General features: G+C 47.5%; 1 protein-coding gene across 1 annotated transcript in view; it reads left to right on the forward strand.

The window, feature by feature from the left end:
* Positions 1-21797, forward strand: part of LOC121872467 (putative uncharacterized protein DDB_G0291812) — a 26971-nt gene extending 5174 nt beyond the window's left edge. Inside the window, exons 2-8 of the mRNA XM_042375257.1 lie at positions 14506-14634; positions 15880-15995; positions 17426-17590; positions 17944-18081; positions 18862-20680; positions 20875-21108; positions 21610-21797. Of these exons, the coding sequence (XP_042231191.1) occupies positions 14506-14634; positions 15880-15995; positions 17426-17590; positions 17944-18081; positions 18862-20680; positions 20875-21108; positions 21610-21797 (2789 nt within the window). The remainder of the gene's footprint in view (positions 1-14505; positions 14635-15879; positions 15996-17425; positions 17591-17943; positions 18082-18861; positions 20681-20874; positions 21109-21609) is intronic.
* Positions 21798-21894: the final 97 nt, after the last annotated feature.

Consider the following 21894-nt stretch of genomic DNA (forward strand, 5'->3'; position numbering starts at 1 on the left):
TTCGTCATCAACATCTCACACACTTGAGAATTCTGGCTATGCATATCTGGCGCCACTACCGAGATTGACGCTTCCACCTTTATTGGTCATAATGATGCTCTGAGGTGAGGCCCTGCCAACTTCTCACCCTAGAGGGAGGGACTAACACCCAAGAGGGAGGGACCATCACCCAGAGGGAGGGACCATCACCCAAGGAGGGACCATCACCAAGAGGGAGAACTAACACCCAAGAGGGAGGACTAACACCAAGAGGGAGGGGACCATCAACCAAGAGGGAGGACCATCACCCTGAAGGAGAGGCATCACCCCAAGAGGAGGGAACCATCACCCCTAGAGGGAGGACCATCAACCAAGAGGGAGACCATCACCCTAGAGGGAGGGACCACCCCTAGAGGAGGGACCATCATAGAGGGAGGGACTAACACCCAAGAGGGAGGACTAACACCCAAGAGGGAGGGACCATCAACCAAGAGGGAGGGAACCACCACCCAGAAGGAGGGGACCATCACCCAAGAGGGAGGGACCATCACCCCAGAGGGAGGGACCATCACCCAGAGGAGGGACCATCACCTAGAGCGAGGGACCATCACCCTAGAGGCACCTGAGGGGGGCATCACCCCAGGAGGGGCCATAGCCCTAGAGGGAGGGACCATCACCCTAGAGGAGGGACCATCACCCTAGAGGAGGCATCACCCCAGTAGAGGAACGGAATGTCATCTTGAAAAGGGAATGTGTGTGTGTGTGTGTGTGTGTGTGTGTGTGTGTGTGTGTGTGTGTGTGTGTGTGTGTGGTTAGGAAGCTAGAGGTGGTTGGGACATGGTTAATAGGGCTAGAATGTGGTTAGGAGGGCTAAGAAAAGGTTAGGAGGGACTTTGGGGATAAAGGAGTCTAGTGATAGCAGGTGGAATAGGAGATATGGGATAGGGATCCTGGCGCCCCCCAACAAGTCTTAATGTCAATCGGAACGTCCCTCCTCCCTGCTGACTATCCATTGTTGGGGAGCAGTTAGACATGCTGCCAGAGAGAGAGAGAGAGAGAGAGAGAAAAGAAATAATGAGATATTGAGATAAAGAGGAACAAAAAGAGAGAAAGAATGACTGGAAGAGAATGGGAAAGACAGACAAACAAGTTAAATTAGGTTAGGTTATGATAAGATAGGTTAGGTTACGTTAGGTTAAATTAGGTTATGTTAGGTTAGGTTAGGTTAGGTTATTTATGTTAGTTGAAATAAAGTGGTGTGTCTATCTTCGGGTGACTCGTATCATTGTCTGGCTGGAGACTCATGTGAAGCTCAGAGAGAATGTACTCAAGGCCGCAATCTCTGGAGCCCGGACACTGGTAGTAATTGGTGGTTCACTGAGAGGCTGAGGATCTCTCTTAATCTTTCTCTCTCTGTTCCTTTGTAAATGTAATCAAAGGTACTCTCTCTCTCTCCCTCTCTCTCTCTCTCTCTCTCTCCCTCTCTCTCGTATAAAAATGGAAACTTTAATCGTACGACTATACTAAAAAACAACACAGGAGACACACGTTACACTAGCAAAGTCCCTAAACGGCTAGTAAGCACAAGTGGTGAAACTACCAGTATCAATGTGTATAATACTCATTAGTGGGTTTACCTGAAGTTTAGACACCCTAGTTTATTTTACCTGATGATTAAACAGACTAACTCTGGAAGCTTAGGTTAGGTTAGGTTGGTGTTTGGGGTGTTAATCTTTAGCTGAGGGAGGCTAATCTTCAGGTGATCCCAGTACTGTCTCTTCTACACTAAAACTTGATGACTCAAAGGTTAACTATTAAAAAAAATGCTTATTTGCGATGGTTAGTTTTGTAGTTATAAAGTTTGGAGAAAGTAGAGAATTTAAATAAAGTCTCCTCTTCTTCCTTCTGTGTTTACGTAACTTCTTAAAATAATTTGTTATAAGAAACGTCCTTGAAGTTTATACATACGAAAGAAACTCCGAAATATCTTGATTCAACGATATTCTTTTTTCTTTATTCTGTTTTTGTGCGTGTGTTAGGCCTGGAGGGAGTAGTACCCACACCACCAGAAGAGTAACTCAACTGTACTAGGCTGTGGAGTCTTCTTTACCGGGACCAGAGTTTTGTGAGGCGTTTGTCTCTATACTTTTCCGAGCGATTTACACATGGATATCTACACGCTTGTACGCACATATACACAAATGCAGCTATCGTGTACCGTAGTAGAGAAAAACGTGGACATACGCACAGATTCATATACACACGCACGTTCAGAAATGATCGTGTACACACACACACACACCTCCCCTTCAAGACACCCAGAGGCTCAAACTCCAACTCAAGTATCGCGTTCATAGACCTCAAGTACGTGTGCAGGGAGACCAAGTTCCTGAGACATACAAATACACACACACCCATCTGAGCTCCCTGTGTCCTAGGCTCACCACTACGCCCACATACACCACCACCACGCCCACTTAAGAGTCCCAACACACCCACCACCACACCCTCTTAAGGCTCTCAGCACGCCCCATGAGGCTCTCTTAGCGACTTGCTTATGTAGATGTCTTGACTTGAAATTGACAGATTCAGCAGGAAGATGTGTCCTTGAATTAATATTTTGGTGTGTGTGTGTGTGTGTGTGTGTGTGTGTGTGTGTGTGTGTGTGTGTGTGTGTGTTGTGTGTGTTGTGTGTGTGTGTGTGTGTGTGTGTGTGTGTGTGTGTGTGTGTGTGTGTGTGTGTGTGTGTTTGTGTGTGTGTGTGTGTGTGTGTTGTGTGTGTTTGTGTGTGTGTGTGTGTTCTTAGACATAAGATATTGAGTACACAATATATTTATACTTATATAGATAGATATAGTTACCTCACAGCTGCACATAAACAGAAATATATATACTTTAACACGTGTGTGTATAATGTGTCTAATAGAAGCTTGCAACCGAGGCGTAGAATTAGTTTGTAGATGATCTCTGATGATTTCCTCACTTTGGGAAGTAAAAATGAGCTTATGAAGCTCTCTGGTGATAAAAACAAGAAGAAGAGAACAAAATTTTAGTGACATCCTCCACCCCGCTCTATGACGTCACGGGCAAGGAGGATTTTACGTACCAGAATGCGTTCATCTGTTCGTGTTCTCTTTATATATATAGATTACCAGGACGTTTCACATGTAGCTTCTCCAAGTGAGAAAATTATCAGAGATCAAAATAGGATTATTATCCCTTAGAATATCACAATATAAATATGATAAATTAAATACTGTAGAACTGCAGTGAATTTTGGGGTGTCCGTCCATCTACCAATCAGCTGCCTCGTTACAAACTGACGGTAGACCTCAGTTGCAAGCTTCCCGTGGGCAGACTATTGGTGAGGCTTAGCGACTGTTTACGTCTTGTATCTGTAAGCAGCTCGAGCCACCACAGAGCAAACTATAAATAAACATTACAGTTTTATATGACTAATGACGTGACACTGGCGAGGGACACGACTCTCTGGCAGGCGACTCTGGCAAGACGACTCTCTGGCGGGGACGACTCTCTGGCAAGGACACGACTCTCTGGCAAGGGACACGACTCTCTGGCAGGGACGTGACTCTCTGGCAAGGGACACGACTCATTGGCAGGGACACGACTCATGGCAAGGGACAGGCTCATTGGCAAGGGACACGACTCATTGGAGGGACACGACTCTCTGGCAGGGACACGACTCTCTGGCAAGGGACACGACTCTCTGGCAGGGACGTGACTCTCTGGCAAGGGATACGACTCATTGGCAAGGGACACGACTCATTGGCAAGGGACACGACTCATTGGCAAGGGACACGACTCTCTGGCAGGGACACGACTCTCTGGCAGGGACGACTCTCTGGCAAGGGACGCGACTCTCTGGCAAGGGACACGACTCATTGGCAAGGGACACGACTCATTGGCAAGGGACACGACTCTCTGGCAAGGGACACGACTCATTGGCAAGGGACACGACTCTCTGGCAAGGGACGACTCATTGGCAAGGGACAGACTCATTGGCAAGGGACACGATCTCTGCAGGGACAGCTCATTGGCAAGGCACGACTCATTGGCAAGGGACACGACTCATTGGCAAGGGACACGACTCTCTGGCAAGGGACGTGACTCTCTGGCAGGGACACGACTCATTGGCAAGGGACACGACTCATTGGCAAGGGACACGACTCATGGCAAGGGACACGACTCTCTGGCAAGGACACGACTCTCTGGCAGGACGTGACTCTCTGGCAGGGACGCGACTCTCTGGCAAGGACACGACTCATTGGCAAGGACACGACTCATTGGCAGGACACGACTCTCTGGGGAGGACACGACTCTCTGGCAAGGGACGTGACTCTCTGGCAAGGGACGCGACTCTCTGGCAGGGACACGACTCATTGGCAAGGGACACGACTCATTGGCAAGGGACGACTCTCTGGCAAGGGCACGACTCTCTGGCAGGGACATGACTCATTGGCAAGGGACGACTCTGGCAAGGGACACGACTCATTGGCAAGGGACACGACTCATTGGCAAGGGACACGCTCTCTGGCAAGGGACGTGACTCTCTCTGGCAAGGGACACGACTCATTGGCAAGGGACGACTCATTGGCAAGGGACACGACTCATTGGGAAGTACCGACTCTCTGGCAAGGACACGACTCTCTGGCAGGGACGTGACTCTCTGGCAAGGGACACGACTCATTGGCAAGGGACACGACTCATTGGCAAGGGACACGACTCATTGGCAAGGGACACGACTCTCTGGCAAGGGACACGACTCATTGGCAAGGACGACTCATTGGCAAGGGACACGACTCATTGGCAAGGGACACGACTCATTGGCGGGACACGAATCTCTGGCAAGGGACACGACTCATTGGCAGGGACACATTGGCAGGGACAGACTCATTGGCAAGGGACGACTCTCTGGCAAGGGCGTGACTCTCTGGCAAGGGCGTGACTCTCTGGCAAGGGATACGACTCATTGGCAAGGGACACGACTCATTGGAAGGGACACGACTCATTGGCAGGGACACGACTCTCTGGCAAGGGACACGACTCTCTGGCAAGGGACGTGACTCTCTGGCAGGGACGCGACTCTCTGGCAAGGGACGACCTCATTGGCAGGACACGACTCATTGGCAAGGACACGACTCTCTGGCAAGGGACACGACTCATTGGAGGGACACGACTCTCTGGCAAGGGACACGACTCATTGGCAAGGGACACGACTCATTGGCAAGGGACACAAATCTCTGGCAAGGGCACGACTCATTGGCAAGGGACACGACTCATTAGCAAGGGACACGACTCATTGGCAAGGGACACGACTCTCTGGCAGGGACGTGACTCTCTGGCAAGGGACACGACTCATTGGCAAGGGACACGACTCATGGCAAGGGACACGACTCTCTGGCAAGGGACACGACTCTCTGGCAAGGGACACGACTCTCTGGCGGACGTGACTCTCTAGCAGGGACGCGACTCTGGCAAGGACACGACTCATTGGCAAGGGACACGACTCATTGGCAAGGGACACGACTCTCTGGGAGGACACGACTCTCTGGCAAGGGACGTGACTCTCTGGCAAGGGACGCGACTCTCTGGCAAGGGACACGACTCATTGGCAGGGACACGACTCATTGGCAAGGACACGACTCTCTGGCAAGGGACGACTCTCTGGCAGCGACATGACTCATTGGCAGGGACACGACTCTCTGGCAAGGGACACGACTCATTGGCAAGGGACACGACTCTTGGCAAGGACACGACTCTCTGGCAGGGACGTGACTCTCTGGCAAGGGACACGACTCATTGGCAAGGGACACGACTCATTGGCAAGGGACACGACTCATTGGCAAGGGACACGACTCATTGGCAAGGTACACGACTCTCTTGGCAAGGGACACGACTCTCTGGCAAGGGACGTGACTCTCTGGCAAGGGACACGATTATTGGCAAGACACGACTCATTGGCAAGGGACGACTCATTGGCAAGGGACGACTCTCTGGCAAGGGACACGACTCATTGGCAAGGGACACGACTCATTGAAGGGACAGACTCATGGCAAGGGACGACTCATTGGCAAGGGACACGATCTCTGGCAAGGGACGACTCATTGGCAGGACACGACTCATTGGCAGGGACAGCTCATTGGCGGACGACTCTCTGGCAAGGGACGTGACTCTCTGGCAAGGACACGACTCTTGGCAGGACACTCGAGGGACGCTCATTGGAGGCTCTCTGGCAAGGGACGACTCTCTGGCAAGGAGTGACTCTCTGGCAGGGACGCGACTCTCTGGCAGGGACACGACTCATTGGCAGGGACACGACTCATTGGCAAGGGACACGACTCTCTGGCGGGGACACGACTCTCTGGCAAGGGACGTGACTCTCTGGCAAGGGACCGACTCTCTGGCAAGGACACGACTCGGCAAGGGACACGACTCATTGGCAGGGACACGACTCTCTGGCAAGGGACACGACTCTCTGGCAAGGGACGACTCATTGGCAAGGGACGTGACTCTCTGGCAAGGGACACGACTCATTGGCAAGGGACACGACTCATTGGAGAGGGACACGACTCATTGGCAAGGGACACGACTCATTGGAGGGACACGACTCTCTGGCAAGGGACACGACCTCTGGCAAGGGACGACTCTCTGGCAAGGACGCGACTCTCTGGCAAGGGACACGACTCTGGCAAGGTACGACTCATTGGCAGGATGACTCTCTGGCGAGGGACACGACTCTCTGGCAAGGGACGTGACTCTCTGGCAAGGACGCGACTCATTGGCAAGGGCACGACTCTCTGGCAAGGGACACGACTCATTGGCAAGGGACACGACTCTCTGGCGAGGGACGACTCTGGCAAGGGACGCGACTCTCTGGCAAGGGACACGACTCTCTGGCGAGGGACACGACTCTCTGGCAAGAACACGACTCATTGGCAAGGGACACGACTCATTGGCAAGGAGCTCTCTGGCAAGGGACACGACTCATTGGCAAGGGACGTGACTCTCTGGCAAGGGACGCGACTCATTGGCAAGGGACACGACTCATTGGCAAGGGACACGACTCTCTGGCAAGGGACACGACTCATTGGCAGGGACGTGACTCTCTGGCAAGGGACGCGACTCATTGGCAAGGGACACGACTCATGGCAAGGGACGACTCAGGGCTCTCGGCAGGGACGACTCTCTGGCAGGGACGTGACTCTCTGGCAAGGACGCGACTCTCTGGCAAGGACACGACTCTCTGGCAAGGGACACGACTCATTGGCAAGGGACACGACTCTCTGGCAAGGGACTGACTCTCTGGCAAGGGACGTGACTCTCTGGCAGGACGCGACTCATTGGCAGGGACACGACTCTCTGGAGGGACACGACTCTCTGGAGGGACGACTCTCTGGCAAGGGACACGACTCTCTGGCAAGGGACGACTCTCTGGCAAGGACAGCTCATTGCAAGGGACTGACTCTCTGAAGGGGACACGACTCATTGGCAAGGGACGTGACATTCTGGCAAGGGACGACTCATTGGCAAGGGACACGACTCATTGGCAAGGGACACGACTCTCTGGCAAGGGACGTGACTCTCTGGGAGGGACGTGACTCTCTGGCAAGGGACGCGACTCATTGGCAAGGGACACGACTCATTGGCAGGGACAACTCATTGGCTAGGGACGACTCTCTGGCAAGGGACGACTCATTGGCAAGGGACGACTCATTGGCAAGGGACACGACTCATTGGCAAGGGACACGACTCTGGCAAGGGACACGACTCATTGGCAAGGACACGACTCTCTGGCAAGGGACACGACTCATTGGGGACACTTCTGGCAAGGGACACGACTCTCTGGCAGGGACGCGACTCTTTGGGGGACACGACTCATTGGCAAGGGACACGACTCTCTGGCAAGGGACGACTCTCTGGCAAGGGACGCGACTCATTGGTAGGGACACGACTCATTGGCAAGGGACACGACTCATTGGAAGGTAGAGCTCTCTGGCAAGGGACACGACTCATTGGCAAGGACACGACTCATTGGCAAGGGACGCGACTCATTGGCAAGGGACACGACTCTCGGCAAGGGACACGACTCATTGGCAAGGGACGCGACTCATTGGCAAGGGACGCGACTCATTGGTCAAGGGACGCGACTCTCTGGCAAGGGACGCGACTCTCTGGTAAGGACGTGACTCTCTGGCAACGGACACGACTCTCTGGCAAGGGACGACTCATTGGCAAGGGACGCGACTCATTAGTCAAGGGACGCGACTCTTAAGGGACGACTCTCTGGTAAGGGACACGACACTCTGGCAAGGGACGACTCATTGGCAAGGGACGCGACTCATTGGCAAGGAGCGCGACTCATTGGTCAAAGGACGCGACTCTCTGGCAAGGGACGCGACTCTCTGGTAAGGGACTGACTCTGGCAAGGACACGACTCATTGGGGGACGCGACTCTCTGGCAAGGGACGCGATTCTCTGGCAAGGACACGATTCATTAACGGACGACTCTCTCTGGCAAGGACGACTCATTGGCAAGGGACACGACTCATTGGCAGGGATGCGACCTCATTGGCAAGGGACACGACTCATTGGCAGGGACGCGACTCATTGGCAAGGGACGCGACTCTCTGGCAGGGACGCGACTCTCTGGCAGGGACGCGACTCATTGGCAAGGGACGCGACTCATTGGCAAGGGACGCGACTCATTGGCAAGGGACGCGACTCATTGGCAGGGACGCGACTCTCTGGCAGGGATGCGACTCTGGCAGGGACACGACTCTCTGGTAAGGGACGCGACTCTCTGGCAAGGGACGCGACTCTCTGGCAAGGGGCCGACTCTCTGGCAAGGGACACGACTCTCTGGCAAGGGACACGACTCTCTGGCAAGGGACGCGACTCATTGTCAAGAGACGCGACTCTCTGGCAAGGGACACGACTCTCTGGCAAGGGACAGACTCATTGGGGGACACGACTCATTAGTCAAGGGACGCGATTCTCTGGAGGGACGCGACTCTCTGGTAAGGACACGACTCTCTGGAGGGACACGACTCATTGGCAAGGGACACGACTCTCTGGCAAGGGACACGACTCTTTGGCAAGGGACACGCTCTTTGGCAAGGGACACGACTCATTAGTCAAGGGACGCGACTCTCTGGCAAGGACGCGACTCTCTGGTAAGGACCCGACTCTCTGGCAAGGGACACGACTCATTGGCAAGGGACACGACTCATTGGCAGGGACGCGACTCTCTGGCAAGGGCACGACTCTCTGGCAAGGGACACGACTCATTGGCAAGGGACACGACCTCATTGGCAGGGACGCGACTCTCTGGCAAGGGACGCGACTCATTGGCCAGGAACACGATTTACTAGGGAGGGACACGGCTCACTGGCGAGGGACACGACTCATTGGCAGGGACGCGACTCTCTGGCAAGGGACGCGACTCTTGTGAGGGACGCGACTCATTGGCAAGGGACGCGACTCTCTGGTAAGGGACAGACACTCTGGCAAGGGACACGACTCATTGGCAAGGGACACGACTCTCTGGCAGGGACGACTCTCTGGAGGGACGCGACTCATTGGTCAAGGAACACGATTTACTAGGGAGGACACGTCTCTCTGGCAAGGGACGCGACTCATTGGTCAAGGGACGCGACTCTCTGGCAAGGGACGCGACTCATTGGTCAAGGGACGCGACTCTCTGGCAAGGGACGCGACTCATTGGTCAATGGACGTGACTCTCTGGCGAGGGACACGGCTCACTGGCGAGGGACCCAATGCATCTTTTATCACCAGCAAGAGATGCATAGCTTCCTGACTCAGCCCCAAAAATGCATATACCGTGTGTGTGTGTGTGTGTGTGTGTGTGTGTGTGTGTACTACCGGGACACAGGGTACAGGTTACATTCTATAGATACATTTAACGCCAACCGTTGTCAACATGAGGCTTTATCTCTTTTTTTCTTTCATAATTCAAAACTGTTTCATTCTTCCAATAAAAACTTAACGTATTATGTCGGTATTTTCTCCTTCATGTTCGTTGTCATCGTTGTTGACAGCCAAAGAGTAAAAGAAAAAGACATAAAATGGCTCGTTCTCGACTCTCGGATTCTCAGTTTCGTTCGTCATTCGCTTCCCTGGATTAGTAATAAGGAAATGCATTGTTCCTTGAATAAAAACACTATACACGACAGAAATATAAGATAAACTGCAACCAAACCTTCGAAATAATATGAAAAAAAATAAGAGTGACGAGATTTTAAGCGCTCAATAAGCCAAGGTAATAAAAAGTGATGATTAATACGCTAGATGACATAGATAATGAAAGTCTCTTATGTGAACCGTTTATTTCAGTAATTAAGGTAAAAGAATTCGGCTAATAATTTGATCTTAAGCTTTAACACAAAATGAACATCCGAAAATGCCTGGAAAATTCTATTAAAATTTTAATTTGATTCCTTAACTTAGCATTAGGAGACAAAATTATTTCATTGAAAAAGTATGGATGAATAACTGAACAAAAAAATACTTTATAATACAAATTCAGGATTACAGTCACGAACGAAACAAAGAAACTATTATGGTTTTTGCTCGAGTGCAAATTCTGGGGGTATAAATTCACACGTTATTCCTTTTGTCTTCAGTAAAAATAAAATAAGTGTTTCTCCAGATGGTTCGGGTCAATAAGCCTAGATCTAGATTCTCATATATATAAATTCGTGAGTGTTATTCTTTCCTCGGCGCCTCTGTGGTCAATATGGCTGGCAGAGGGTGAGGCACTTGTCTGAATAGTGTATCTGTGATTGATTCTCCTCTACGCTCTCTGTCTGTGCTACTGACTTCATTGACTCTACTAGTGACGTTATTGTTTTGTAGATAGAGAGTGGTAGTTTTATTATCTATTTACGTGGTTGTTGCAATATTAGATTTTGTTGTTATTGATATTGACATGGATAATTCCCCACAAAAAGTCCTAAATACGAGTAATTTCTCTAAAAATCCTATCAATGTACGAATCCCTTACTAGGATCATACGCACAGTTAATCCATCACTCATCTTTAACCTATGACGGAACACAGTAGTCAGGGAACTCCACCTAATGAAGTCATTTGATTGGGTTGTTTATCAGGATGGAGGATGGGGAGATAGATGGTGGAGGGAGTAGAGGGAGGGTAGGAGGAGAGGACGGGAGGGAGTAGAGGGTGAGAAGGAAGAGAGGATGGAAGGGGGAGGGGTAAGGAGGAGAGGTTATTCATCTCGTAAGTTGATTACGTGAAGAACAATTCGCAAGGAGTCACCTGTTGATTATTGTAATGTATCACCATCAGATGTTCGGTTTAGTATGTTGTTTGCTTAGGCTTGGCTGCTTGAATGAAGAATATATTTAGTTTTTCTCATGTTTCTCCTACGTTATAACTAGTCTCCCTTATGGCCAGCGAAAACTTTTTTTTATAGTTCTCTAGGACTTTAAACTTTTTTATACCCCACTGAAACTTGATTAGGTAGTTCGGTCTTGTTTATGTCCTTTGGGTAGGGTCGAACACTGAACTAGTTGAGATACTGTATAGTGCATATCAACACCTTATACATTGTATCTGCCTCAGCACTAGAACCTCTCGAACGTCTTAATGCTGTATTGGCGTCATGTGTTACTATGGCAACCAATATTGTTGTCCTGTCGTGGCTCGTGATTGGTGGAAAGGGAAGGTCGGGTTGTGGTCGATCGTAACCTCCTTTTGATTCACCCTCATGGTTAAGTATATTTACTGCTTGGAAATACCTCTTATAGTCAATGCGAGTTTGTACATTTCAATAAATTTGTATACATATGATATATACATAACACTCGTCCATCATATACAGTATACACGCATTAATACTTTTTTCCAGCGCATTCCAGATTCCAGTTGTTTTCAGATGGTTATAGTCAGTCAATATAACTTGTACAGTTTCCTTATTCCTCGTTTTGAGGAGAGTTTATACTGCAACACGTGATTATGAGTGAGTGTGAGGGCGAGGTACCGTGTGAGATCGATGTATAGGAGAATGAGAATGAGGCCAGGTTTACCAAATGTGTTTTATGAGGTAACAAATATTTATTAGTCAATGTTTACTGTAATAAAAATCAGTCGTGAATAATCTATGCTTTACTTGTTCCAATATTGAAATGTCAATCATCAGTTTACCATTTATATCCAAAGACTTTATGGTATATAGAATGGTTATGAGCCGATAACTACAGCCTTTTTTACTACTATTATTAAATTATTTACAAGTTATAAGTTATAAGTTAAAATCTGTCTGGTTTTCCGAAGACTTGAAAATACAGGATAAAGTTATGGGTCGATTTCTGATGATAGTCTTGGTATGTCGTCTAGACTGAGAGGAAGAAAGGAGCGATTTGAATTGTATTTTTGGTCAATATACAGTACGTGATGATAGGGCGTGTATTGTGAGAACTGTCGCATTCTTGACTTACACACACACACACACACACACACACACACAAAGCCATCGGTAATCTACGCCAATATGACCAGAGTGGCGGTGTCTTTCAGGTGATGGTGGCGGAACTGCTTACCTCTCTCTCTCTCTCTCTCTCTCTCTCCAAAACCCCTCTCTTCCTCCTCCTCTCCTACCACCACTCACTCCTACTCTTCCCCCATCAATATCCTCTCCTCACCCTCCCTCCCTCCCTCGTTATTCACACTCTCCCTTCCTCCCTCACCTCCCACTTTCCTACCCCCCCTCCTTCACTATTCCCACCCCTCTGAGCACAGTAACTCACACATATGCTTAGTTCGCGCGCCTTCATCTTGCCAACATTGAGAGGAGGAGCAGTGAGCCGGGACGTATAGAGCTGTGTGGTGGTACCAGTTAAGCTTTAGTAGAGACCGTAATTATTAAGACGTATTAGGGACCGGGTTAAGCTTTAGAGAACATAATAAGCTTGAGTATATAATATATCAAACCATTAGAGACCATGTTAAGCTTCAGAGAACATAATAAGCTTGAGTATATAATATATCAAGACATTAGAGACCGTGCTAAGCTGTAAACAATATATTAGGCTTCAGTAGAAAACAAAGATTTATTAGACAAAAATATTAACTTTAGAAAACATGTTAAGTTACAGTCTACACAGTGGAAAGCTCCAAAGCTTAATTAGAAAACAAATTAAGCTTTATTAGACACCATTTTTGCTTTAGAGAACATAGTTTCTTAATAAAAAACATTTTAAGCTTCAGAGAACATATTAAGCATCAGTAGAAAACATATGAAGCTTTATTACAGAACAAGCTGAGCATCGCCCTTATCTCTCATCCCACGTTAAGTCTCTCCCTTATCTCTCATCCAGGGTTAAGTCTCACCCTTATCTCTCATCCAGCGTAAACTCTCACCCTTATCTCTCATCCCACGTTAAGTCTCACCCTTATCTCTCATCCAGAGTAAAGTCTCACCTTTATCTCTCATCCCACGTTAAGTCTCACCCTTATCTCTCATCCCACGTTAAGTCTCACCCTTATCTCTCATCCAGAGTAAAGTATCACCCTTATCTCTCATCCCACGTTAAGTCTCACCCTTATCTCTCATCCAGAGTAAAGTCTTACCCTTATCTCTCCACGTTAAGTCTCACCCTTATCTCTCATCCCACGTAAAGTCTCACCCTTATCTCTCATCCAGAGTAAAGTCTCACCCTTATCTCTCATCCCACGTTAAGTCTCACCTTATCTCTCATCCCGTTAAGTCTCACCCTTATCTCTCATCCCGTTAAGTCTCACCCTTATATCTCATCCCACGTCAAGTCTCACCCTTATCTCATCCCACGTTAAGACTCACCCTTATCTCTCATCCCACGTTAAGTCTCACCCTTATCTCTCATCCTACGTTAAGTCTCACCCTTATCTCTCATCCCACGTTAAGACTCACCCTTATCTCTCATCCTCACGTTAAGTCTCATCCTTATCTCTCATCCCACGTTAAGTCTCATCCTTATCTCTCATCCCACGTAAAGTCTCACCCTTATCTCTCATCCAGAGTAAAGTCTTACCCTTATCTCTCATCCAGCGTTAAGTCTCATCCTTATCTCTCATCCCACGTGAAGTCTCATCCTTATCTCTCATCCCACGTAAAGTCTCACCCTTATCTCTTATCCCACGTAAAGTCTCACCCTTATCTCTCATCCCACGTTAAGTCTCACCCTTATCTCTCATCCCACGTTAAGTCTCACCCTTATCTCTCATCCCACGTTAAGTCTCACCCTTATCTCTCATCCCACGTAAAGTCTCACCCTTATTTCTCATCCCACGTTAAGTCTCACCCTTATCTCTCATCCCACGTTAAGACTCACCCTTATCTCTTATCCCACGTAAAGTCTCACCCTTATCTCTCATCCCACGTTAAGTCTCACCCTTATCTCTCATCCCACGTTAAGTCTCACCCTTATCTCTCATCGTCCAATCAGTTTTTCTACATTGACGCATTGCATTTGTGTTTTGTTTCAGCTACGCGGCTACTGTCAACAGCAAGTGGCGGGCCTCTTGAATTCTCGGCTCCTCGCTACTGTACTCTGATGCCTGAGGACGCCCCCGTAGAGGCTACTGTCCTCACTGTGGCTGCCACCCACAGACACGGTACGTACTTCTGTTGTCCTCATAAACACTGCTCTTTCCTCATTTGTCCTCATAAACGTGGCACAATTTTCTTTTGTCTTGTGAGGAAAGGTCTGGCCTCAGCCCCATTGTTGCCTTTAACCTATGAGTAAAATTGTCCTCCTAAGCACTGTGCATTCCTGTATTGTCCTGTATGGAAATATTTTCCCCATGAATGCAGTATTGTATCTTATATGAGAGAAATTTCCCCAGCAATTCCAACTATCCATATACTTTCCTGTGGGAAATTTTTTTGTCCTAATGAACACTACTTTCCTATATTCTCTCTCGAGGAAAATTGACTCCATAAACACCATGTATACGCTGCTCTTTTGTCATACAGGTAGGGGGAACGTAAACATCCTCCTATTTCCCTCACTCTCCTATATCATCTCTAGAAAGAAAAACTTGGTTGATATAAATTTCTTTGATCCATCTATCAATCACCCTGTAGCGTTGATTGTTTATAAGACTATAGATATATACGGCCACTATTGAGGTCCTATAAATTCAGAATAATTGGAACCATAAAGTGGGATAATATTACTACTTTTGTTTATTAAGGGCGAGTGTTATAATTTATGGGTTCAGGATATTGTTTTTAATAATAATCTGACTTTAAAGGATTTCAGATTTCAGGATTAGAGGATTTTATGTAAGATACGTACCATCAGAATCCATTAGACCAATTATTTCCCTAATAAGATCGCTTTTTTTTGTTTTTGCGCGGGAAATTCGCAACGAAAACCTGATACCAGAAAATACCTCACGGAAATTCCTCACAATTTTAGATGGATTTTTGCTTTTGGATTCGATCCTTCTGATGACCGACAAAAAAATTAATAAAATAAAAATAAAATAAAATCGTTGGTGAATGGTACAACATTCTCGGGTAGAGGGAAGCGTACCGTAAGCCTTTCAGCACAAGTGACGAGTTTGTTAGTTTGGTGGAGTTCCCTCTTCTTTCCTTCTCACTTCTCTCTCGCTCTTCTCTCACTTTTCGGTCATTTTTCTCTAACTTCTATATCATTGCATCCCTTCCGTCCCTCCCACCAACGTTACCCATCTCGTGTAACAGAACAACTTTTCCATCCCTTCGACTCTCCCTCCTTTTTCTTCTCATTCCACTTCACCCTTTCCTTCCACCCTCCCTGCTTCACTTCCACCACCCCTCCCCCCAGCACAGGCCATCTCGTGTAACAGATACCCTTTTCCATCCTCTTCCAGGCCGGGCAGTACGGTACAGCATCACTGGAGGTAACAGGGATGGTCTCTTCACTATAGACCAACACACAGGAGTTATCACCTTAGCTGCCGCCCTCGACTATGAGATCTATGATAAGGTGGATTATTCTCTCTCTCTCTCTCTCTCTTGTCCTCCTCCACCTCTCCTTCCTCCATTGCCCGAGTGATCAGTTAAGAGCAGCATCCGTGATGGGTCTGTCCTTCCCTCACCCCTCCTCCACTCCTTCATCCCCTCTCACACCCCAATCATTCCTCTCACCACCACCTCCACTCCTCCATCCCCTACCACACCCCCCCACCACTCTTCCCACCACCTCCATTCCTCCTTCCCTTCCCACCACCCCCACCACCTCCATTCCTCCTTCCCTTCCCACCACCCCCACCATTCCCCTCCCACACCCCTCCCACATTCCCACAACATCGGCCTAGCAAATTATGTTGTCAGTCAAGCCTTTGTCGAGTCCCACCGTGTTAGTGTTGCTGCTTGTTGCTCCTCCTCCAAGTTTAATTACGGAGTGGTGTGTGTGTGTGTGTGTGTGTGTGTGTGTGTGTGTGTGTGTGTGTGTGCGTGTGTGTAAACATAAACAGGCATAAGACAAAATGCAGCAGCACTACATTTTAAATATCTTTCATGATAAATGTCTTTGCACACAGAAGCAGAATGACGCAGATTATTGTTAAGTGAACACCCAGGGCCAGGTGATAGTCGTAGCGTGTAGCTTAATGTTGAAGCCTTAACGAGTATCTCAGAGCAGAGGAACGGTAGTGATAACCTTCCCTACTATCATCACTACCACCATTAATTCCACTACCACCACCACTATCTCCACTACTACCATCACCACCACCACCACCACCACCACCGTCCTGCACTGTATTGAAATCCACAAGTCCTTAGAGACGGAACCAATGCGTCTTGCAGCCTTTCATCTCCCATCACGGAGGAGCTGCCACACATTCACGAACCTTAATGAATGTGTAGTAAATTCCTGACTAAATAACACCTGTGAGCAGAAGACGCAACTAACAAAGTGGTTAAAGTCACGATAGAGGATAGTTACCCCCCCCCCCACCGCACCCGAATCCCGGAGAGATGCCCCCTAGCCAAGAGTGGCCAAGTTAGGTTATCAGTGGCCATGTGTCAGCCTAGTGTGGCCAGGTTAACAAAGTATATGAGAAGAGGAATGATGATTGTTGTGGACGTTACTAGAGCTGCCTGAGAAGCTCCGACTTATCGAAGGTCATAGATACGTTTCTCTGGTTACTGAAGACACTGCCACCACCTCCAGGAATCACCTCACCTGTAACCATTCCTAATTCAATACTTGTGCTAATATTTCTGAATAACCTTTTATGATTGTATTACCATATATCATGTGTTCTTTCCACTATTATTTACATATATTTACACTTGTTTATAGGCAACGAGGGATTCAAATTTGTTTGGACTTTTTAACCCAATTGTTCATGGCTACTCTCGTCCTTTTATAAACTTTATTCTCTTCTTCGCTCTCTTGTTTACGTCTAGCACGAACTGGTGGTGGCGGCGGAGGCTGGAGGAGAGACAGTTCACGCCATCGTACAAATGCAGGTCGGTGACGTCAATGACAACCCGCCCTACTTCCTGGGTCCTGACCTCACTGTCACCGTGATTGAGGAGGATGACCGTGACCTCCCATTGGTGCTGGCTGAGGTGAGAGAGAGATACTTAATAAGATTTCTACTTTAAATTAAGTAATGAGAAATAAATTACATAGACAACATTCGCAGAAGAAATACTATATTTAGGGGAAATATAACCAATATTCTCCAAAAAAATATGGACAAATTCGACTTCATTTGTTAGGATTTCAAATTATAATAATCAATGCTCGATAAATATGATACCAAATAAGTTTATACCAAAGTAATATATACACGTGTGTCTCTGTATGTACTTCTTGCGTGTGTATAGATTTATATCTGTTCTCAATTAAAATAAGTGAGTATCCATGCATGACGCCTTACTTCTTGTATATAGGTGATAAACATACCCCCGCCCTGCAGGTGGAGGCGGAAGACAGAGACAGACGGGATCAGCAGCGGCTCGTGTACAGTGTGGAGGGGGACGGTGTGGACGGGTACTCCCCCAGCAACGCCTTTTTCGGGATAAACACACGTACAGGCCAGCTCCTACAACTCAGGGTACTGTTAGTGTTGACATACTGCCTCCCTCTGCGACTCAATGTTACTTTAGGGATACATACAGCTACTGTACGTAAGGTTGCTTAATGTTATTTATTCTGGACGGGTAGCCCCTCCCCCACCTAACAACACCTTCACACAGGCCAGCCTCTACAACTCAGGGAGTCTGTTGTGATGACACTGTTACTTATTGCTACCTGTTGGTATTTACTGAGGTCGAGTGGATACAGCGCTCGCCTCCTGCTCCAGGGGTCATTGGTGCGATTCCCGGCTCTCCCAGTTCACCCAGCCGTAAATGGGTACCGAAGTTTATAACTTGGGGAAGTGAATGCGGTCGAGTGCAGTACCGGCCATGCTGCCTCCTTGTGTACCGAAGGCTTAGTATACAGTGTGCTGTGTCCACGGTCAGTCATGCCTATGGAAGCCACTTCCACTTTTCACTACTGCTTCCTACTGCCTGTACATAGTATTGTTTTACTTATTGTTACCTAGTGTTACTTACTATTAATTAGTGTTATTTACTATTAACATATGCTATTTACTATTACTTATTATTCTTCGTTATTAATAACAGCTACTTACTTGTCCTTACCATTAATTAATGTAACTTCTTGCTACTTTACTCTATGTTCCTTATCATTAATTTATAATAATTAGTGTTAATTAATGTTACCTTCTCTTAATTAATATGATTAACTGTTACACACAGCAGAGGTGGTTTATAAGAGAGATATACAACGTTCATATAGATTGACCCATTTTTGTTTCTGGTTCCGTCAGGCCCTTGACCGTGACCCACCTGAGGGTAAGAGGGCGTGGCGGGTCAGAGTTCAGGTACGTGATGGACAGCCACTGAAGGAGGAACCTCTCTCTACCTTCCCTCTCACTACTCTCTACCACGACTCCAGGGAAGAAAGTGAGAGACGGGTCAAGACTGAGAGGAAGACTCGGTCATTAGAGAAAGGAAGAAGAGAAAGAAAGGTGGAGAATGAGTCTCAGACAGCTCGTTATATTCCGTTTATCTCTCAAACGTCTCTAGAGAATAAGAAACAAAGAGATGATGAGAGAAAGTACCACACACAACGATCTCGCCCCGTTTTCTCTCAGATAACCGAGAAGGAAAGTAAAGAGAGCGAAAGGAAGGCTCAGACTCCCACCTCTCCAGCCAAAGTCTCCCGAACTTTCAGATCAAAAGTAAAACAAAGAGCTAAGCCCGCAGCTGTTGTCTCCCACCATCTGCCAGACACCATCACGGGGTCAAGCTCCAACAAGGTCGACTTAAGTACTTTTACCACAAGTTCCTCTGATAAACTGAAAAGTATAAATAAGCTCATTGAAAAATCTATTGTAAATGGACTCGCTACAAGTTCAACTAATAAGGTGGAAGATATAAATGAACTATCTACAAATTCTTCCTATGTATTCAAAGGTTTTCTGGGTCACTTGGACGATGATTCCAGTAAAGCCAATTTGGTTGTGAAAAGCTCCGGAAGCATCAATCCAAGTGAGCAGCGGTTGATGGCCTCCTATAACTCTCAGGTGAACTCTTTGCTTGTAGATGTGAAGCACGAACACCAGTTACCGCGTCCGGGTCTGACCACTAGAAAGAGGAGCCTCGCGGAGAGTGACAGAGCGCATGCGTCCACTGCCCCTTCAACGTCGAGAGGAACAACAAGAAGTAAAAGAAATACATTGACCTACAACAACAACAGTGAAAGACCCGATGGTGACCACAGCATAAAGACTCCCAACAATGTCATCAATTCTAGCACTTCCAACAACACTATAGACAACAATTCCAACAAAACTAACTTTCGTAGTGTCACATTGAACATCACTACAGCTCACAGCAACATCTCCAACATCAATTCTAACATCACCAACAGAGACATTATTTCCAACAAAACCAGTGACTTTGACAACAGTTCCAGCAACACAGACAACATTAACAACAGTTCCAGCAACACAGACAACATTAACAACAGTTCCAGCAACACAGACAACATTAACAACAGTTCCAGCAACACAGACAACATTAACAACAGTTCCAGCAACACAGACAACATTAACAACAGCTTCAGAAATAATCACAACAACAATAACGTTCAGACCAGCTTACTCCTTGACACAAAACCAAATATTTCCAACAATAACATCGACCCAGCTCAACCTTCCCACAACACATATCAAAACATCACCATCTACAACAGCCTCGTCAACAGCTTCTCCATCAGTGTCTCCAGCAGAGCGTCCACAAAACTACCCAACAACGAGATTTTAAAAGGTTCCTCCAGAAGAAGCAGAGCAGCGAATGTCTCCCGCAGTGGTTCTTGGAGTCATAGTGTTGGGGGATGCGACGACCTACAATCCTTCTTTTGGAGATCTGAAGGAAGCACTGAGCGTGGGTTTGGAGGTGATGCAAGTGGGCGTAGTGAAGGTGATGATGATGATGACGATGACGAAGACGATGATGATGATGATGAACGAGTACACATGGTAGAAATGATGGTGACGGTGATGGTGAAGGACATCAACGATAACTCTCCCGTCTTCCCCAATGTTACCATGTTCGGGGAGGTGCAGGAGAACGGCCCCATAGGTGAGTAGCAGTAGTTGATGAGAGAGAGAGAGAGAGAGAGAGAGAGAGAGAGAGAGAGAGAGAGAGAGAGAGAGAGAGAGAGATGAGAGACAGATAAGATAATTTGAGACAGACAGGGAAGGAGATGGACCTCCTCTTGGTCACCTACACATTTCTCCTTGTTCTCCTAAACATCTCTCCATGGCCTCCTACAGACCTCTCCGTAGCAGTGATCTCCGCCTGGGACGCTGACGACACCTCAGAAGGCACGAACGCCCGGCTCTCCTACTCCATAGAGAAGAACGTAATCGACGAACGTACCGGAGAAGCCATCTTTGCCGTCCACCCAGAGACCGGTCTAGTGCGAACGGCTCTCTGTTGTCTTGATCGAGAAACTACTCCCGAGTACTTTATCCAGGTGGTCGCTTCTGACGGAGGGGGTCTCAAAGGTAATTAAACAGCAGTGTCGTTTCAAAGGTAAGTAAACTTCAACAGTGACGTCTTAATTGTTCGTAAACTTTAGCAGTGACGTCTCAAAGGTACGTGATCAAGGATGCATTTGTGCACAAAACATTCTCTCCCGAAACAAACCATCAGTTTTGTGGAATCAATTACTCCTTACAAAACAAACAATATCTCTTAGCTGTCTTTTGAAAATGATTGTCTAAATTTAGTGAGATAAACATTTTTCTCTGCACAAAAGAGGGATGATGGTATAACACTGTAAACAAAACTGTTAATCTATTATCGTACGCCTGGCAACATCTCCCCCAAAATAACCGTACGCCACCTCTCTCTTCAACCAAAAGTTCTTTAAGTCAGTCAGTGAATAAGGTTTACTAGAGGCTTGTTAAAGTAGCTAAAAACAACCACAGTATCACTAGAAACAATAAGTTTTATAAGAAATATGACTATATTGATTTTTATTCCCATACGATATGTCATCACAGGGACGGGGACGGTGGTGGTGCGGCTGGCGGATGTGAACGACAACTCACCACGACTGGCACGACGCGAGTGGGAGCTGGAGATGGACGAGACGTGGGGTAGTGGACCCCCGAGCGACGACACCATCCTGGAGGTCTCTGCAGCTGATCCTGACACATCTAATTACTTCTTCTACAGGGCGAGTCCTTAAATATTTTAATGATCCTTATATACTATATATCTTTCATTTGTGTTCTGGTTGGAGCTGAAGGATTAAATGTAGCCTACATAACAAAGACTAGCCAAAT

This window comes from Homarus americanus, unplaced genomic scaffold, assembly GCF_018991925.1.
Source record: "Homarus americanus isolate GMGI-L3 unplaced genomic scaffold, GMGI_Hamer_2.0 scaffold11302, whole genome shotgun sequence".
Taxonomy (NCBI): Eukaryota; Metazoa; Arthropoda; class Malacostraca; order Decapoda; family Nephropidae; genus Homarus; species Homarus americanus.